Below are 19750 nucleotides of genomic sequence, written 5' to 3'. Positions count from 1 at the left end.
ACATTGAGCTATCTTGGTACATAGAAAATGTTTTTTTCTCACAGGGAAAGATGGAGGCAGCATGGCAACAGTCTCAGGGACACGCTCTGTGTGTGAGTGTGTGTGTGTGTGTGTGTGTGTGTGTGTGTGTGTGTGTGTGTGTGTGTGTGTGTGTGTGCGCGCGCGCGCGTGTGTGTGAGGTTCCACAATGAGCTAAGGAGATGACTTCCTTCCCGTGTATCTTTTTCACACACGTACACACGCGCCCGTGCGCAATTAGGTTTACAACACGTTGGCGCGCACATTCATGCGCACGCGCAAACGCACCTACTCCGGCGTCCTCGTTCCATCTCCATCCATCTCTCTCTCTCTCTCTCTCTCTCTCTCTCTCTCTCTCTCTCTCTCTCTCTCTCTCTCTACGGGGGATAGATGGGAGGAGACGCTCCTGCTGAATGTGTTTTCCCTGCAGCGGGGTTTACGGTAACGGAGAGGAGGAAGAAGAGGAAGAAGAAGGGCACCGCTCCTCTCTCGGTCACGGATCCGTTCACCTGGTGTGATTTTCATAACCGTACACTGACCTTTCTCTCTCTCTCCCGGAGTGCCCGCATCTTGGCTTCTCTCTCTTTTTTTTCTTCTTCTTTTTTTTTTTTTTTGGTACATGGAGGCGGAGCGAGGCATCTTGCAACGAAACCCACAGAGGAGATCTGACTGAAAACGGTGTGGAACCGACTTGGATTTAAAACCGTACCGAGCGATCCGGACATGAGTGCCCGGCTTGACGCGCTCTCCTCCTCCGTCTTCTGGCCTCGGGGTGACTGAAGATGCGGCTGGTCGCGCGGGTACCTGCTGTGGTTTCTCACCGGCTCGGTTCGCCCCGGTAGACTGATCTTACCCGGTGCTGCGGCGTCCACGGGGGCAACCAGAGTGATTTAAGAAAAGAAAGAAGAAGAAAAAAAAAAGAAAAAAGAAGAAGAAGAAGAAGAAGAAAAAAAACCGGATCCGCCACCAGCAGCTTGCCAGATGGATAACTACTCTACTCTACAACGTAAGGCAACCAGATTGACTCTACCTGCTGCAGTATTCGTCATTCAGTCTGTGTTAATGATCCCTCAATAATAATCTAATTCATATCGACATGTGAGGAATATGTGGTTCATCATCCTAACCACATTGCATAAAATGCCATTATTTTTTAAATCTAACATATCCTATAGATTTATGTCATATACACATAATGTTCTCCTGACCATTAATGTTTAATTAGGCTCATATCTTGCGACAAATAATGACATTATTTAATATTTGCAACAACTCCATTCACTATAGGCTATAAAATAATTTAGATGTTTCTTTTATCACTTTTATCTCTATAAAAATGCTCCCATCATTTCATAGACCTTCATCCACGGGCCTCTCGAGCTCTGTGATGAGCTAATGAAACAGCCATGACTGCAGGAAGAGAGGGAGAGAGAGAGCCGGGACCGTGTATGTGTGTATGTGTGTGTGTGTGTGTGTGTGTGTGTGTGTGTGTGTGTGTGTGTGTGTGTGTGTGTCTAAGTATGATATACGGTGCAGTGTCATGCCACCCTCCTATCTTGACATGTTGCCCCCCAGCCGTTCAGCTATGATAGCTTTATGCTTTCATATAAGACACCATCACACACACACACACACACACACACACACACACACACACACACACACACACACACACACACACACATACACACACACACACACACAGATCCGCAGAACCACACACCTGTTAAATCCAGCAGCCTGAGGTATGGTAGCTCATTAGCCTATCTCGCCCATTATTTAGCTGTATCAGTCACGCTATAATGACAAAGGCTTGTGAACCATTCGGCTAAAAGCTTCATTACTGCTGTTATACACCTGTACAAGGTTCAACTCGTTTATTGTGCGGGTCATAATTTTTGTAGTTATGTGTTGTCATTGTTTTCCCACTGCAGCCTTATCGCTAACCTGCACACATACTGAGTGTCTTTCTGACTTGCAGCCGGGGCACGAAAGCAACATGCAAAAGAGGGCTTCTTCTAATCAAAGGGAATATTTAATCACAATCTTCAATGCAACCTATTTCAAAGCGTCTCTGTCTGTGTTGCCAATGAGATGAGCGGGGGTTCGCCGCCACTGCTAATCGCCTTATTTTGTATCATTTTACGAACGGGCCGTGATGTGTCATTAGTTTTGGTCTCTTTCTTTGGCATCAAGGAGCCCTGAGGTCCAGGTTGTAGTCTGTGTGCACGACATATTACTATTCAGAGTAATCTGCCTCATTTTCCAAAATGTGTACAGTCAGTAATCGTACTGCATATATAGACATGGCATACTTGCAGGTGTAATACAATCAGGTGCATTACCTTAAGCACTGAGCAGTTCTGAGGTACTTTATGTAGTTATTTTCATTGTGCGCTACTTCAAACGTCTACTCCACCACAGTTCATTCATCTGTGGTTAAAATATCTCTCTTATCAAGTTATTTCAGTCTAAAATTGAGTCCCTAAGGTTTTAATGCCTTCAACTTGTTCAAGATTTTTTAGAAACTTTTTCATCATTTTGGAGCAGCAATGGCGCTTTGGTCTCTCTTGATTCAGAATATAGACACTCGTGCTTTGATCATATTTGAGATAAGTCGGTTTAAATAAAACACTGGTTGAAATATTCTTGCGTTTTTTAGGAGTTCCTCTTTTACAGAATGTCTAATATAAAAACATAAATATAAACGATAAATACATTACAGCTTTTGGACAATTCATTTGACTCTATACTTTTATTAAGTACGTTTGCTGATTATTTATTTTACTTCAATTGAATGCAGGACTTTGACTTGTCACAGAAGACACTGAGCTTCTTCCACCCTGCTGCACTTGTCTGAAGTATTTGTGGTCTTAAGGAAGCTGTTAGCGGCGTAGCTGATTGATCCGTCAATCGACAGAAAATACATCGGCATCTATGATTGATTCATTGTGAAGTAATTTCTTCAAGCAGAAGGATCTCTGGCATATAAAACATATATTTTGGGGGTTTTGGACTGTTGGTCAGATGAACCAAGAAGAGGTCACGTTGTGACTGTGACTTTTCAGCATTTTATGGAATGTTATAGACCTAACTAATTATGAAATGATCAATAAAATGATAATAAAAGTAAGATGCATTGGCTCTTATGTCTTTGGTTGATCTCTTTCATGTGAGATAAAGACATATATGATATGATATTAAGACGCAGAGAAGCAGAGTCCATATATGAGACAGTAATGATGATAAAAGCACCGTAGTTATAAAGTATGTATATTCTTTAACACACATACTCAACCCATTTTAGTCCGGCTATAGTCGTGAAGTCCTCTTTTGTCTTGTTCTAAATTGCAGTCGGCACCTCTCGTGCTGAGTGGAATGTAAGAGGCTTCAGATGCGAGACACGATAAACGCATTAACATTTCCTCTTCAAAGAGCAAACTTGCAGGCAGTTCTCTGTGCCGCTCCGCTGTAGCTCTGACAGGACGCTGCTGCTCCTGCTGCTGCTGATGCTGCCGGTTGCCTAGTGACTGTATCCATGGAACCGGCTCCCATTGTCATGGTGACGGGCCAAGGGAAAGAGACCCAGTGAGGGAAGGGTGGGGGGGAGAGGGGGGAAGAGATACCAGTTCCTCTGCAGATGATGAGGATGGATTGTGATGTTACTGGGGGTGATGGTTGTGGTGGCTCTATGGTTGTGATGTGTTGGGGCTGATGATGATGATGAAGAGTGTCGTTGGATCGGTGGAGTCACAGAAAACAGTCTTTGACTGTCGCATCTTTGCCACAATGTGACCAAGAAATGCTCTTTGGAGCTTCAAAGAGTAAGACAGAGGATATCTTCATGCGCAGGGAAAAGAATACGTACAGCAACCATCGGCTGATTAACTTCAGCAATACATTTTGAAAATGATGTCATTGCATCTTTTCCAAAATTCGGATTTTCTGCTTTTTTTCCCATGTGATATTGTCATAAAATTAATATATTTGTGTGTTTTTTTACTTGTTGCTGGACGAAAGAAGATATCTACTTGAGCATTTTTATGAATATGTTCAGTATTTTCTGATTCAACATTCAATTATGCTGAAAACTATAGCTCACGTTCCAACGTTCAAACATTGTGATGTTATATTGTGTCATAAGTCCTTTGTCACTGGAGTCCAAACTGACCAAAGCTGCAAACATTATACAGCCGCCTCTTCAGCCTATGGCAACTGCCTTTTTATCAGATTTTTGATTATGAACTTGAGGCAGCGTGTCGTGTTTAAGCAGAAACTACACACTTACAATGTCATGCAATGTTCTAAAACCGGCAAATCCATGTCGGGGAACCTTTGCAGGATTTTTAGAGAAGCCGAGAGGACAGGAGGAGGGAGGAGGAGGAGGAGGAGGAAGAGCAGACAGAAACGTTATCCTCTTGGTCACGGCACATACTGTACTGTAGGTTCACACAAGCGGCATGAAACTGTTGCAGACTGGATGAATTCATCTCATCCATTTTGTTCATTTAGACGGTTTTTAATGTGATTTTGTCTTCCCCGCGAGTACAGATTCATGCGAGAGCATCCGTTCTGTCCCTTCTCCAGTCTCCGTGACAGTGTTGCCATGGTTGCATCATGCACATTGTTCTCTCCAGGGTGACATAATTCTTTGGCTCGAATAAGAGACGCCGTGCAGCCCCGTACAGTCGAACTGGAGAAGGAATCTGGGTGTAAAGTAGCTCACTGCTATTTCGATACATCATGTATTCCTTTAAGTAGTCAGATTGCGTGGGTGTGGATCAGTTAACCTTCTGAATTGCGTGCTTTTGTCAGCGTCTATTTTAACATGGCTATCCCTCCTTTTATTTGCTTTGTGTGTGTTGAATTTGTTAGCGTCGAGTTAGTACTTGACCATGTCTCTTGAATGAGGATAGTATGTATTTTAATATTCTCACTTTTTGCACACATTGTAAAAGCGTCCACATTTTATAACCTTGTGTCTTCAAGCTTATTTCTGTTTTTAGGTTGTTTTTTTTTAACATCTGCCTCGGGACTACAGATGAAAAATAGGCTCTTGGCTAACTCTGGCACATTTACGTACATGTTTTTATGAATGTGCACTGTCCCCTTATCAAATAAACCATTTAATAAAGGACCAAGACTTTCAATGTCTATATCTGTAGAATATGTCACAGACATGAAAAGGTTGCCTTTTATTTTTAACTCGACGCTTCCTGTTCCCATCGTAAAAGCCCTCTGGAAAGGTTTTTCTGTCTAAAGAATCCCATTTGTTAATACACCAGACTCTTATTCCTGAATTATTTGCAGGACAGTGTTGTAGAAAATGCAGCGACTTGCAGCTTTTAACTGTGGAACATTATGATTTACAAATTATAATACGCTTCTTAAATATTTGATGTCTAACATAAGTATAAAGGATCTTTATAATCAAATGAAATGGCCTTTTATTTCTATGTAGAAATAAATGGAATAATGAAATGAAATAAAAATGTACTTCTATGTAGAAATAAATGGCAGCAGCATACCCATACCCCATAATGGGTATTGATAATTGAGAGGTTTTTAGGTTTCAGTGGATGTTTTGTTACTTTTTTTGGTTGTTGGTCTAATAAAAAAAAAGACTTTTGAAGATATCATCCTGGGCCCTGGGAACATATCATACATGTTCTGATATTTTATAACCAAAACGATCAAGCGATTACTAAATGAAAAGACATTTTCATTGATTAATTCCTCGTACGTTGCATCATAGCTCAACTTAAAGTTCAATTGAACTTTTAATTAGAATACAAATCCGAGATGTTATTTCTGCAGCGTTGTTCAGAAGTCTTTCACATTGTCATTATTCCTATAATATGATGTTTTCGACTTTGTTTTGAGTGGTTGCCAGCCAAAGTTGTGCCCTGAAGTTTGAAATGCCCGTTGCAGCAGTGTCATGTGACTCCTCCGGCTTTACTTCAAGTTGTACGTGTGCCACAGCTGCTGCTCACCGGGCATCTTTTCTATGAAACAGAGACGGGACAGGTCACAGAGCTCCTTGTTCTTCTCTGTCACACAAAAAGTATTTCCTTATCCATCGTGACAGCTACCAGAACACCCAAAAGGACCTGTCACTGACAAGGAGAAAGTCAGGCATGGACAGTGTGGCTATGTCCGGGCTCTATTTATCTCTGAGATGAAGCAGCTCTTCAGGAGACAGTAGTGGCGACATATGTGACTCTCTACGGTTTGATATAGAACATAAAAGGAGCCGCTGTTGGCATTCACATGATGTGGCGGCAGCATATCTTTTCACTTGTATGTTGATAATGGACACATTAACAGTTTGGCAGAAACCCTAGGTAACCGTGCAGTTGTTAAACAACCTGGCAGGACTGTATCAAGGTGTTGAACACTCAGTGGGTGCGTGCGTGTGTGTGCGCGTGTGTGTGTGTGGATAGCTGAGTCTTTCACACTTGTCCAATGTGTCGCACAGTGTGACCCAGTGTTTCTGCTGACTCTGCAAGGTGTGCGCCTGTGTGTGTGTGTGTGTGTGTGCAGTTTTATTTACCTCCATGTTTCTTGCTTGCTCAGTTTTAATCTAGTGGGAACTGGCCTACAGGACAAGGTGTCTCTTTCCACCCATGACCTCATTTTGAATGCCCCACTCAGAGAGAAATGAAATCGTTATGTGACTCTAGTTAGGGCGTCTTATTCTGTTGTCAGTATGTACTGTACTGTGTATGTAGCCCATGACTGTATAGGAGGCAGTGGTTTACTTAAGACAGCATTTTGCAGGACATCAAGTCTATAACGCATAGATTTGCAGAACATCCAACATCCTTCATTGATTAAATAGCCGCAACGTCCCTTAAAGGATTTTAGGGTTTAGGCGCAAAACTAGTCGGTGTACATCATTACCAGGGTCCCTCACTTAGCTTTGATTAATAGTTGTGTTGTTATTCCAGCTTTCTGTCCATTGGAAATCGCACGCTCTGTGTCAAAGTAGATGTTAAACCAAAATAACTCATATCAAAGCTCTAAAATTAGCTCAAAGAGAGCATTGAAACAAAGCGAGTTATCCCCTTTCTTGTTTCTTACACCCTGCTATACAGGGGAACAAATGAAATGAAATAACTTTTGTTGCATTGCAAATGTGTTTCTACAGCAGACAAATACTGTAGCTGAGTGTAATGTTTAAAAAGTCAGTCCCTTGTAGAACACAGCTGCCCTCTCTTAGATTGGACGTTTTATTTAGTCATAGTCCATTAAAAGCATCTTAGCTGCCCATACTTATGCTTTAAATTATGCCAAAAGTCAGTACTCCTTCTAATGTAAGCATGACATTGTTGGCTTTCCCAAAACATGTGCTAAGTCGGAACAGATCCAATGATTCCTCAAAATGGGATGTAACGTGTGACCATCTCACAGGTCCGCCCGCATCCTTTGCTGGTTGGTCCACGTGTTGCCGTGGGCGACCCAGTCTCCTCTTGATGAGACAAAGGCCTCTGGTCTAAAGTCTCCCGTCAACGAGAAGGGAGACAGAGAGCGACCCTCGAGCGTCTGTTAGAGTCTTTAAGATGCTCTCATCCGTCACAGCTTTTATCATGGAGGTAATTTGAAGCTATTGAGTCCGTTAATAATGCCCATGTTATTGTAGCAGAAATAGCCTCAGCCTCCATAAACAAAAGAGCACCAATGAGATGGAACAAAAAGCCGAGACACAGAGACGTAAGTGACTTTGACACACATGCGTTCAGAATTAGTAGCATCCTCTTGTTTCGGGATACTTCGAGAAACATTTAAAAATGCAGAAGAGCAGAGTGAACAGAGAGACGAAGTCTGCAGGCGGTGAAGAAGAACGAGTTGGGAGCAGGAGAGTAATCGCTCCAAATCCACAGCATCTGCCTCCTGTCCTGCTCTGTCTGTCTCGCCTCAGCTGTCATTGGCTATCAGGCAGGAAGAAACGTGAGAGATGGCTCGTCTCAATGTGAGCCGGGGTTCGCCGCTCTCCGCCATTCCATCATCTCAAAAGGACAGCTTTCCCGTCTGTGATCACCATCTCTCCTTGTTTATGTGTTTAGATTCTGGCTTTGAGGGGAAGTTTGGCTTTTTTTTTTTTGGTTACTGTCAACAAATCCCTGGACTAGACCAAAAAAACACAGTCTGTTGCTTTAGTCCCAACCCCTACACTCCTACTAAAAATTCCACATTTATTAACGGCAGTGGTGAAATAATGACTCAAATCTTGTACTTAAGTAAACAATAGAACAGTTTGGACTTACTTTGTTACATGACTGCATTCAAAATGTACAATAGCATCAACATATACGTAAAGTACCAAAAGTAAAAGTAGTCACGCGGAAGGGCCTATTTCAGAATAATACATGTTATATTATTGGATTGTACAGTCATCATTTCTGCATTGGTGTGTACATCACTTTCATGTCGCAGCTGGTAAAAGTTGAACAAAATGAATGACTTCATTTTAATCAGTAGAGACTTTATTCTGATCGTGACGTCATCTCCTTTCCGGGGGGAGAGACGGGGGGTGATGAAGCCATGAGTAGAATAAGAAACCACCCCCATTAAGTCGAGACCCTCGAGGTGGTGATGAGATGAAGAGGATGCTGCTGAAGATTTGATGAAGAGTGGACTTCTGATGAGCTCAACCCTGGGCGCTGGGTATGATGAGTGGAGCTGAAGGGGTTGGAGGAGGTCCGCCGTGGTTCGGTCTAAATTGCCAGCAACTTCCTCTGAGCTTCATCTCCTGTGACCTTTCATTATGTTTCATAAAGTATAAGTAGCCAGGTCGCCACACTGACGCAGGACTGACGCAGGTGCGCTCACATGTGCATCTACGGGAAATTCAGAGTAATCAATTAACACGAGCAGCAGGCTTTTGGACTGTGGGAGGAAACCTGAGAACCCGGAGAGAACCCACGCCGACACGGGGGGAACGTGCAAAGAGTCCACAGAGCGTGCGAGTTTGCAAGAGGAATACAAGGCAACTACTTTCCAACACTGATAAATGACTCACAATTATAGAGTTACATTTTTCATCAAGACTAGATAACTCTCCAAAAACAAGCCGGAGTTTGGAGCAAACATTACTCATTGGGGGATTATTTTTAGCTGCATATTTGGTCGACTGAATATAAACTCTGTGTGTTTTTAATAATGAAGGAACAATGCGGCTCGTTGATGTGTTTTTAATCTTTGTTTTGGACAAGCGAGGAATATATATTTTAGTGGACCCAGACAATACTTATTGCTTTTTTTGCATTATGATTCTTTAAAATTGCATTCATCAGGATTTTGTCTCGCTGACAGTGGTAGTCCACCACTGTTTAGTAGAAGATGAAGAGCCAGAGTTATCTGCTTAAACCGAGCTGCTTCCACCAGCAGCATCAGAAAAGGTGAAATGGTAGTTTGGCACGATGCCGCTTCCTTTTCGGCTCAGACGAAGGAAACGTATTTTCCACCCTCTCTTTTGTAGCAGTCAGTAATGACTGATTTGACAGCGAGGAACTCCTCAAACCACTTACTTTTCCCCGAAAAAAAAGAAGAAGAAAAGCCTCCCCCACAGGTAAACAGTAATAATGGACCTTCCTCATGCATTTGTCATAACAGGAAACTCTCAGGTGTGACTAATAACCTTAATGGAACAGAGCCATCATTAAAGTTATTAGTCCCACTTGTGCTTTTCTTGCTTTGACAAGTGACTGCCAGAGAATTTTCTATTGTTACGTTGTAATGTCAAAAGGGTGTACTGCTATTTTAGAGAAAAAAAGATAATGCTTTATGATGATACATGCCAATTTAATGATATTTTTGGCACCACACCACAGTTTTTGACTTCGAGTTTAGCACAGCAGGTCAAACAGTCATTACTATAATATTACGAGCAGAAAGCATACAATGTGAAAGTGCTGTGAGACGCGACAAGATGAGCCTCATTTTCTCTCAGTGAACACGATCTGAATGAAGCTCCATTTGATGATTCTCTTCCTTTTATGAGTTCATCTCTCCGGGATCAGATGTGGTGCGGTCATTTTGTTTGACTGTTTTTCCCTTACGTTTGAGAGCAAAGTCCCCGAAGTCACTGTAGGCACCGATGTGTGGAGAATGTTAATAGACCACTCTACAACACGTGAGAGCATTAGACCAGTGTGTGTAACATACTGTGTCACTGAGAGTGTGTGTGTGTGTGTGTGTGTGTGTCCATCCATGAGTATGTTGCACAGCATGTGACCATGTGTGTGTATGTCCAAAGCATCACTGCTTAATGCATCATTGACTTCCTCTCTTCTTCTTCTTCTTCTTCTTCTTCTTCTTCTTCTTCTTCTTCTTCTTCTTCTTCTTCTTCTTCTTCTTCTTCTTCTTCTTCTTCTTGACCTTTGGTTCGTAGCGTATGGCCCAATCGACCTAAGGAGTTCCCCTTAAGGCCTCATCACTTGGCTGCAACATATCACGTTACAAAGACAGTGATATGATGTCCATCAGTGGGTATTTATTTGATACTTTTTACTCCCTGATTTGAACATCGTCCAGGCTCTTTCCTCTCAAGATGAAATCATTACAAATAATCCATTTATTTGTTGTTGTTTTGTTTTTTTTGTCAAACAGCTTCAATGACAACATTTTTATCCTTAATTTAATCCTTAATGATTCTGAGTAAATATCATTTGCCAGGCCGAGCACCTCCATGCGTCTCCATGCTTCCACCGGTGACCCCGTGTTTAACGTCACATTGATGTGACTTGTGGGCGATTCCCTGCATCTATTGGCATAAAAATGGATTATGTACAGATAGACAGACAGCTATTGGTTTAAATTGTTTCATAATGAATTCGGAGCTTTTATCTGAAATATTTAGTTTCACAAAAGCTTGAAGGCTTTGCGACACCCCAGGGTTTATGAATACTGTGAGATATAATGTTACATCTCTGGAAAAGTCATCACAATGACCATTGTATCCTTTTTTTATTTATCATTTAGGTATAAATTACCGTGTAATTCTCCATTGAAGGATTCTGAACCACATACAGGGAAGCTCCAGTGTCAGAGAGAGGAAGACAGAGAAACAGAGACAGGTGGAAAGGTGGGGGTGTGACACACAGCAACTAGACAGTCTCACACTGCGCTTGTGGCAATGACGTATCGCTCCTTTCTGAGAATATTTGCAGCACAAGTGTGAAGCTTCGGAGTTAAATGTTCTTGCAGTAACAGAAACTTCATCCCTCATTAGTTTGACTCATTGTTCTACCAGGACAATGCACGGATCCTGCTCCTTTTTTAAATGCTCTGAATCGTGATGGTGAGGATCGACGGTGCCCAGGTATGTGGGAGTGAAGTGTCTCACCCTTGACAGCCTGGCCTGAATTCACCTTGGGATGCCCACATTGGCGTGGCGATGGCATCGTGTTCAGACATTTTCCAGAGCGCCTTTAGTGTCGTGACTAGTGGGATTAACACCAGTGTGTTGTCATGGAGCTGCCTCCTCTCCTCGAATGATCTCCTCCTGTCTCTCTCTCTCTCTCTCTCTCTCTCTCTCTCTCTCTCTCTCTCTCTCTCTCTCTCTCTCTCTCTCTCGCCGTCCAGACAGGAAAGGCGTCTGTGGTCTGTTGGCGCTGATTATAACGGGTGGTGACTGCTGCTGGTATAGAGGTGAAAAGATTGTTCCGATGTTTGCGATGGAGATGATGGTGATGGTGATGATGATGGTGATGAGGAGGTTGAGGATGCATCACCTCTCCCACTTTCCTACATTCATCAAAATCAGACAAGTGATGCAGCTGTGACGGCCCTTCAGGTGAATCAGTGTTTCGTATAGATGAGGAGGTGTGGGGATGAATATGTACATGATGTGCAAGTTGTGGGTTGTCAGCTAATCCATGCTAGTCAGGTTAGCCAGGCCCTTATATCTAGCAGCGAATGGTGGTGAAAAAGGAAGATAATTCCATGTAAATAAAAATCTATATATCCTCTGCCATTACAGCAGCACTGGAGAGATCAACTACATCAAACTTGGAAAGAAGGCAAAAAACAGATGGGGTCAAAAGGGCAACAGACACGGGCGGCATCTTGACATGTGACGTTGCAGGTTGACACACAACTTGTCACGATACGCCTTTTTGTTTTAACTTCTCTTTTCTTTTGTTTTCGGGATTTTTGACATTTGGTTACGAGATGACTAACATGTGTTGTGAAAGGAGACATGAAATGCAGAAAAGGTCCCCAACAGAGATTAAATGATCAGCATCTGAAACCTCGAAGCCACCCACCGCTTGTCCCATATCCCGCCAATACTCCAGAAACAGCTGATCTCAACATTTGCTGTTTCGATCAGCACTTTTACTCCTACTCCTGTCCATATGCCAGCTTAAGTGTAATCTATGCATCGCTGCTGGCATGCTGGTAGTCGTGCAACTCGTAAGAGAACGTATGGCAGCTGTAGCTCATAAGGAGAGTCGTCGTCCTGAAACCACAAACCGGCGGGTTCGATCCCCGTAGTTTACGCGTTGAAGTGTCCTTGAACAACCCTCAGTTGTTCTCTGGGTGCTTCACAGCAGCACACTGCTTCTTAATTACTAAGGATGGGTGAAAATGCAGAAAATACATTCCCCCCCTGTGGCAGTAATAAAGGATTTAAAAAAAATGCTCATAGACCTTTATCAAAGTCAGGCAAAAAAACTAAATTAATTCATTAAAAATGGGCCAAAACCTGACACATCACAATGACTCAGCTGACATATCCTAACAGACACATTTTACACCCAGGACTCACAAAGTTGTCAGTCCACTGAATTACAAAATGTTATGCAGTGGCTGTTGAAATCATTTCCATTCCCAGTCCATTTTCCTCACCTGGGGGACCGGTTCAGCAGCGCTGCATAAAGCTGTCAAAATGGTGCTCTTCGCCAAGCTTTTTTAATTAGTGTTTTATGGTAATTTTGGGCAATTGAGTCCCCGGTTACCATGGCAACTGCTCACAGAGCAATTTCCACGGACTGTTAGGAAAGGCTTTAGGGATAAAAACTTACTAAAGGGTGTTTATGCAAATGGGGGCTGTTGTGCAGTGAGAGAAAAACATTCGAAAACACCGCAAACGAGCGGCCAGAGTTCGCTTCAGGAGAGGCCGAGTTGTTTCGCCACGGGTTCAGTTCCTGCGGCGGATAGTGTCGAAGTGACCCCATGCACTGAGGACAAGGGCACGAGGTGAAAGATATCAACGCAGAGATGAACAGCCGCGGCATCTTATCTGTTTTCATTTCGAAAAGAGGCGGAGAGGGGAGGAAGACGACGGGAGGAGACGAGAGAGGGACGACAGAGGCAGCAGCAGGTGATAGATGGAGCGAACGCATGAATAGAGATCCAGACAGTCATGCACGGCTATCAGCTGGCGGTAAAAAAAAAGAGAGAGATTGACTCCTCGCCAGGGCGTGCGAGAGAGAGAGAGAGGGAGGGAGAGAAAGAGAGAGAGCGAGGGATGACAGAAAGATGGAGAGGTTGTTCCAGATAGCAGCAGGTCTCACAGTGTGTACAGAGGGAGTTTTTCAGGTGAAGGTGAACCGTTCTATTGCAATCAGGCCACTGTGTGTCCTGTATTCATCACGCTGGAAGGGAAGAGAGACGGTCTTTAAGTGACATTAGAGTGCAGCCTTGGTCGAGGATTAAAACCGCCACTAAATTGTGTTGTTGTTGTTGTTGTTTTTTTCTGAACCTGCAGTGTTCGCTGCCTGCTCAGCACCAAACAGCAGACAGAGCGGGTGAAGATAGTGGAGCGTTCTCCCCCAGGAGGCTAGAACGGAGCTACAAGCGATAGCATATTGAACTTGAATGAAGAGAAACACAAAGTCGCAAGTTAAAACGAATGCTAATGGTGTTCTGTGTCTGCTGGAGGGGTAAATACAGAAGGCATTTGTCTGCTAAAAATATGCCAGTGTCACTGGCCCTGGGAGCGATGATCCCTTTTCCCATTTGAATTCTTTTCTTTCGGAGGCCTGAACGAGTGAACCTATTTCACAATAAAAAGGGGAAATCCTCTGGTCTAAAGCTCATGTGTAATCTGGATTGGAGAGTTAAAGCGATGCGGATCAGTTTGTACTCTCCATGAGGTATATGTTGTACCTCATGGTCCATATTCAGGCTTCCAAATGCTTCATCAAATTAACCTAAAACTTGTAAAAACAAGTGTCGCCCTGTTCTTAGCGCGATCTATGAATAGTTGAAAGATTCTAGGTCAAAATCTGTAAGACGTGACACTGTTGGAGTAGATACGTGTGTCTCCTATTGCTTTTCTCTCCTCGGGGCTGTGAGCGTTGGACAAGCAGCTGCCTCACCACCACCGCAAGGTGACCTTAACTCACTAAATAACACACAAACGGACACATACAAGCCCACAGAAACACTCTCACAGGCTGACATTGACATCAAGCGTCAATATGAAAGGCCTGTTTGTCCGTCCTCTCTGCTCCAGATTAATCATCACAGTAATCCCAATTCCCTTTCATGTGATGATAATGTACTGTCATCCATGTTTGGTTATAAAACTACAAATGAACACAGTGAGCAGTTCATTATTTTCATTTCTAACTTTGTCTGCCTCAGAGGGAGCGGATAGATACTCAAGAGAGTTTTTTGTGTGTCTGAGTCGATCAACTGTTATGATAATTGAAATGATAAAATAGCGATAACTTTTTGATTGTGCAGAGAAGGCTTAGCAGGCCCTGACGGCCCGCCGCTGACGTCATTTACCGTCACACACAACCGTGAGACTTTTTCTGCATGATGCTGAAGATATTGATGGAAGCCTCTGAAGTGTCTTTTTTAGTCTTTTAATCTTTGATTATGTGTCTCGGTCACCTCTGAAGATGTGGCTCTCAGTACAGCTGACCACACGTACAAGCATGTAACGTTTGTGAGGCAAACGGACAAAACATGTTTGGCTCAGCCCTGTGGACAGAACTAATTGGTCCGATCTCTAAATTTAAGAGTGTATCTTGGTTGGACAGTGTGTCCAAGTTGGGACTATTACAGAAACGGATTAATAAATTGAAGATTAGTTCTTTTGTTTCTTTTATTTTCTGATGTCTGGATGTAAATAAGGCTCACATTGCAATAGAGACATGTCTAAAATGCTCTCTTTTGTTGTTTTTTTGCATTTATTTTCATCCAAAACAACATTAAAATAGCTGGTGAGCTGGCAAGTCGCAACTTATTGCACATGTATGCATTATTACGAAGTTCTACTTCTCACTAACAGTAATATTTTTTAATATTGATAAAAGTAATGTCCATATTTTAGTTTTAGACCTCTAGTGTATGCAGTGAACTGCACTATCAAGGTCTCCGTGAAGATATGAATGTGTCATGTGCTCGATAACCAGAGTTTGGTCAACGTGAAAAGAAAAAACTTTTTAGTTTAGCAAAATGGCGAGTAAACTTATTGTTTACTTTTTCTCTGATGTTAAAGCCCAGGCAACACAATCTGCTGAGAATTCCTTGTTCCCAAACAGAAGATGATAACTTTATCTTTCCAATGCATCCCCTCGGAGAATTTAAAAATGGATTTAGATCGAAACGCTCCCGTAGAGAGGGAGGAAAAAAAGCGCTCAGTTTAAGATGACTTCTCTTTCTGTCTCTTGGTAGAAGTCGGGATGGAGGAAGAGAAAAAGTTAAACACAGAGACAGACGGAGCAAAAGTGTTGAGGGAGAGAGAGAGAGAGAGAGAGAGAGAGAGAGAGAGAGAGAGAGAGAGAGAGAGAGAGAGAGAGAGAGAGAGAGAGAGAAGCCTGAAAGGAAAGAGAGAGAAGACAGAAAGAAGAGATGTGCCGGGGCGTCTCAGGCAGATCTGGGCCACTGAGCACAACCCTGGAAGAACAGAGAGGAGAAAAAAAAGATAGGGCTGGCCTGGAAACAGGAGAGAGGTGGCGGGAAGGGGGGGGGGGGGGGGGGGGTGGAGAGAGAGAGAGAGAGAGAGAGAGAGAGAGAGAGAGAGAGAGAGAGACTCCGAGACTCCAGAAGGAGAGAAGAGGCTCAAATAAAGTATCTCCTCTGTGAGCTTTGCAGATACTGAGGAACAGTTGGATGAGGGAAGCCTTCAGATGAAAAAACAAATATGTCGGTCTGAAATTGTTTGTGAACAGCCAGTTGGCTGTCTGTTGATGAAAACATAAACTTAACATTGACTGTTTAACAGTTTGATAGTTCCGCTGGTATTTAATGGGTAATTCCCGTGTTAACTGATCCTATGTTTTGTTCTCTAAGGCACAGACCCTTGGTAATGAATGAGAGAAGAAGTATTCAGAATACGTAAGTAGATCTATTGTATTAATGTAAAACTATTCCATTAGTTAAGTGAAGGTCCGGCAGGCCAAAGCCTACTTGATTAAAATAAGTACAATCAATGTACAATGTACTTAAACATATTAAAAACTGATGCACCGATGTGTACGCAGTATTTTACCCAAACTGTGTGTTGGTCGGTGGTTCCCAACCTAAGGGTCAGGCCCTTCAAAAGGGCCTCAATAAACATTAAGTTGGGGGTCCGCCCCGCAAGAAATGTGAAACATTGTATTCCTGCATTCTGGTGAATGTCTACATGCAAATCTATGGTAAAATGTATTTATTGTTGTAAGTAACATATATTTATTCTTTTTTATAATATGAATATACAGACAAGATTTACTTTTTCCTCCTCTTTCATGTCTTTTGTTTGGAGGAAGTAAACTATTTAATTGTGCATGGCCATCACTTATTCACCTCAATGACACACTCATTTATTTTAAATTAATAACATATTTCCATGCTTTCTGAGAAGTCATAAGACAAATTAACATTACAACAAGGAAGTTGTTAAGGGATAATATTTACAGGAGAAAATCTACCCGTCCGACTGTGCATGTCGTTTGCTCTGCGCTCTGCTGTTGTGGTATTTCACCCTTCACACCGTCTGACAGACACAGTTTAAGGAAGCAGGTGTCCACTCTTCTTTCTAGAAAGACGAAACCAACAGAAAACACTTCTGATCAGGCGTGAAACTCACCACGCCGTGGCTTTTTGTCCACCCAAAGATACTTCACCACCTCCGATAAAGTGCAGCCCGCAGCTCACTTCCCCAATAGTTTCCGCGGGAAGCCTCCTGGAGTCTTTTCAGGGCCCCAAACAGAGCACAGGAGTCAATAAGCTCATTAATGAACATGCGGCCTTTCAGGAACGCTGTCATTAGCTGACAGATGTAAATGCTGGGCTGCATGTTGGAAAGCAATCTAACCCAGATATGTTGGTCTCTGTCAGCACGACTCTATGTCACGCCGCCTCTCTCTGCCTGACTGCTTGTTTATTTGTCTTTAATGCGTTCTATTTATACAGCTCACTGTCTGTCTGTCTGTCTAACGCTCTGTCTGTCATTTGTTGGGATTTGCCACGTCGTGCAGGCAGGTTCTTGACTTTCCAATACAGAGGGAAAGTGGTAAACATCTTTTTTTTTTATAATTTATTATTATCAATTAGACATTTACAGAGGTTTTTCAGACAATTGCATGTGCACATTTTTAGATGATGCTCATTTTATTGATACACATATGGAACAAGGGGTGAAAAATGTAAGAAAGAAATGAAAGGATGGAATAAAGGACAAAAAGAAAAACAATGTATAACTAGGGAGTGATCTATTCTCTATTGTACATGCATTGATTTATGAAAATAAAAGCAGGACTATGATCTCTAGTTCTGAACATCTTTTTTTTTTTCCAGGTCATTCTGGGACCGGAGTCTCAGTTTTTAGGTAACACTGTTTGACTCATTGGGTGTGTGTGCTCGGTCGTGCATCTGAGCAGAATTGATTCCCGCTTTTTGGGTGCAGGTGAACTGTCAGCTGCTGTGTGTTTTGCTGTCGATTGTTATTTTTAGTGTCAGTGATGTAAGGGTCATTGAGCTTTACAGACGTGCCACCTGGAGCCAGTATGGCGGACAGATCGGACTGACTGCGAGTGTGAGAACGCCCCGGACCATGATTCATTGAGAGTTGTGTGCGGTTTCCTTGAGACTTTGTTCTCACCAGGAAAAAATACATATACATTAAATGTAGATTCATAAGACTTCCTGTTTCTGGAGCATCTAAAAAACGAACTTTTTAAAGTTTTTTTGTAAAATCCTCGGCGTTAACGGGGCTTTTATCCGTGAGCTAATTATCAGCGGGCGCTAGCTCGGAAAATTCAGAGGTGCACGACCAAGTGCGGTGACAAATTGCTGAGCCTTTACACGTAATGTACGTTTAATTACATTTTTTAAGCTTTAAACCGCGGCAAAAAGTCTTTGAGAAAAGGTTGGAGGAGGATGGTGTGTGACCATGGTTCTTACCTTCTATCAAGAGGCACTTCCCCACAAATGGCACGGATATTTTCCACTGAGAGACCCAAGAACCCTGCTTGACAAAAGTTATTAAGTATATATTGCTGCTCCCTTACATCACTATAGGTTGCTGTTGAACAGCTGCATTGCATGGTCTCCACTTCAGAATCAGTCACAATCATATGTATTTGCCAAATACGTGTGCACAAACGAGTAATTTGACTCTGTGCTAGAACAAAAGCACTGAAAAAAAATAGGTGTTTACATAAATATCATGTATAAACTGTCTATGTATAAATAACAAGCACCAAGCACTTGTTGCTTGTCACCAAACAATGTGTAAATAAGCAAACAATGGATGTGACTTCATGCATGTGTATTTATGGGTAAGTTCCTTACCTTCAAGATCACACATAAAAGAGAGATTCCCGGGAAAAACAATATTAAAAGTGTATTAATTTAATATTCTACTTGTGGGGCTATTTGTCAATCAGGATATTTTTTGGATGAGTTGCATCGTTTTCGAGGAGTCGGCTGAGAAGATGCTTTCTCTCCTATATAATTGAACTATACTTGGCTTGTGTTTGTTTATTTCCATTTGTTCTTAGAAAATCACCCAAACCTTGAATTGATACCAAAATAAATGCACATTTATTATCAATCTCCAATGGACCAATGGCAGAAGTCTGGTCATGCTGTTACAGGACAGGCGAGTAGGCGATGCCTGCATTATTGGCAAGATGTTGCCACACATGTGTTAAGATGATACTTAAGTACTTTGGTTTATAGTTTAATCAGCTAATAAAGAGAAGAACACAGAACAAATTATCAGAACAAATTTGTACAATTAACTGTGTGTTTGTATGCATGCGCTGGCTCAGGTAGCTGCTGTAAGTGATGGTTTAATGAACGTAAGAAAACAAAACAGAACAAGCTGTTCCTGGCTGCTAGTTCCCTAACTGCCTCCCACATACACAGTCTCTCTCACGCGCACACACACACACACACACACACACACACACATTTACTTACACACTATTAGCGGATTTGCTTGACAATGTGAAGCACTTCCATTTTCTCTCGCCATCACCGTCATAAAGTAATCATGAATTCAATGAGCCTGTGTGTGTGTGTGTGTGTGTGTGTGTGTGTGTGTGTGTGTGTGACTGATATTTCGTTGGTTCATATGCACAAGGGCATTTTGTGTGATTGTGTATCACTTGGGCTTGTGCGTGACAGTGTGTGTGTGTGAGAGTACAGAAGCCTGGAGTGAGTTCTGCAGAGTGCAGCATTCACACCTCTACAAAAAAAAAGTAATACAATTTTTTTTAAAAACAGTCCGAAGGAGCGCCACGGAGAAGCTGTTCTTATTCAGGTGCTATGAAGGTGTCTG

At 42.4% G+C, this 19750-nt stretch overlaps 1 protein-coding gene across 11 annotated transcripts in view; it reads left to right on the top strand.

Annotated features, from left to right (window-relative positions):
* lrrc7 (leucine rich repeat containing 7) overlaps positions 1-19750 on the top strand; it is a 95534-nt gene that overhangs the window by 33796 nt on the left and 41988 nt on the right. For all 11 annotated transcript variants that reach the window (XM_068589702.1, XM_068589693.1, XM_068589691.1 and 8 more), the window contains exon 3: positions 409-1024. In XM_068589702.1, coding sequence (XP_068445803.1) covers positions 1000-1024 — 25 coding nt within the window. In that variant the 5' untranslated portion in view covers positions 409-999. The remainder of the gene's footprint in view (positions 1-408; positions 1025-19750) is intronic.

The sequence above is a fragment of the Clinocottus analis genome, unplaced genomic scaffold, assembly GCF_023055335.1.
Source record: "Clinocottus analis isolate CAN_PGR_092001 unplaced genomic scaffold, fCliAna1.0.p SCAF_23, whole genome shotgun sequence".
Classification (NCBI taxonomy): domain Eukaryota; kingdom Metazoa; phylum Chordata; class Actinopteri; order Perciformes; family Cottidae; genus Clinocottus; species Clinocottus analis.
This window is presented reverse-complemented; position numbering and strand designations above follow the sequence as displayed.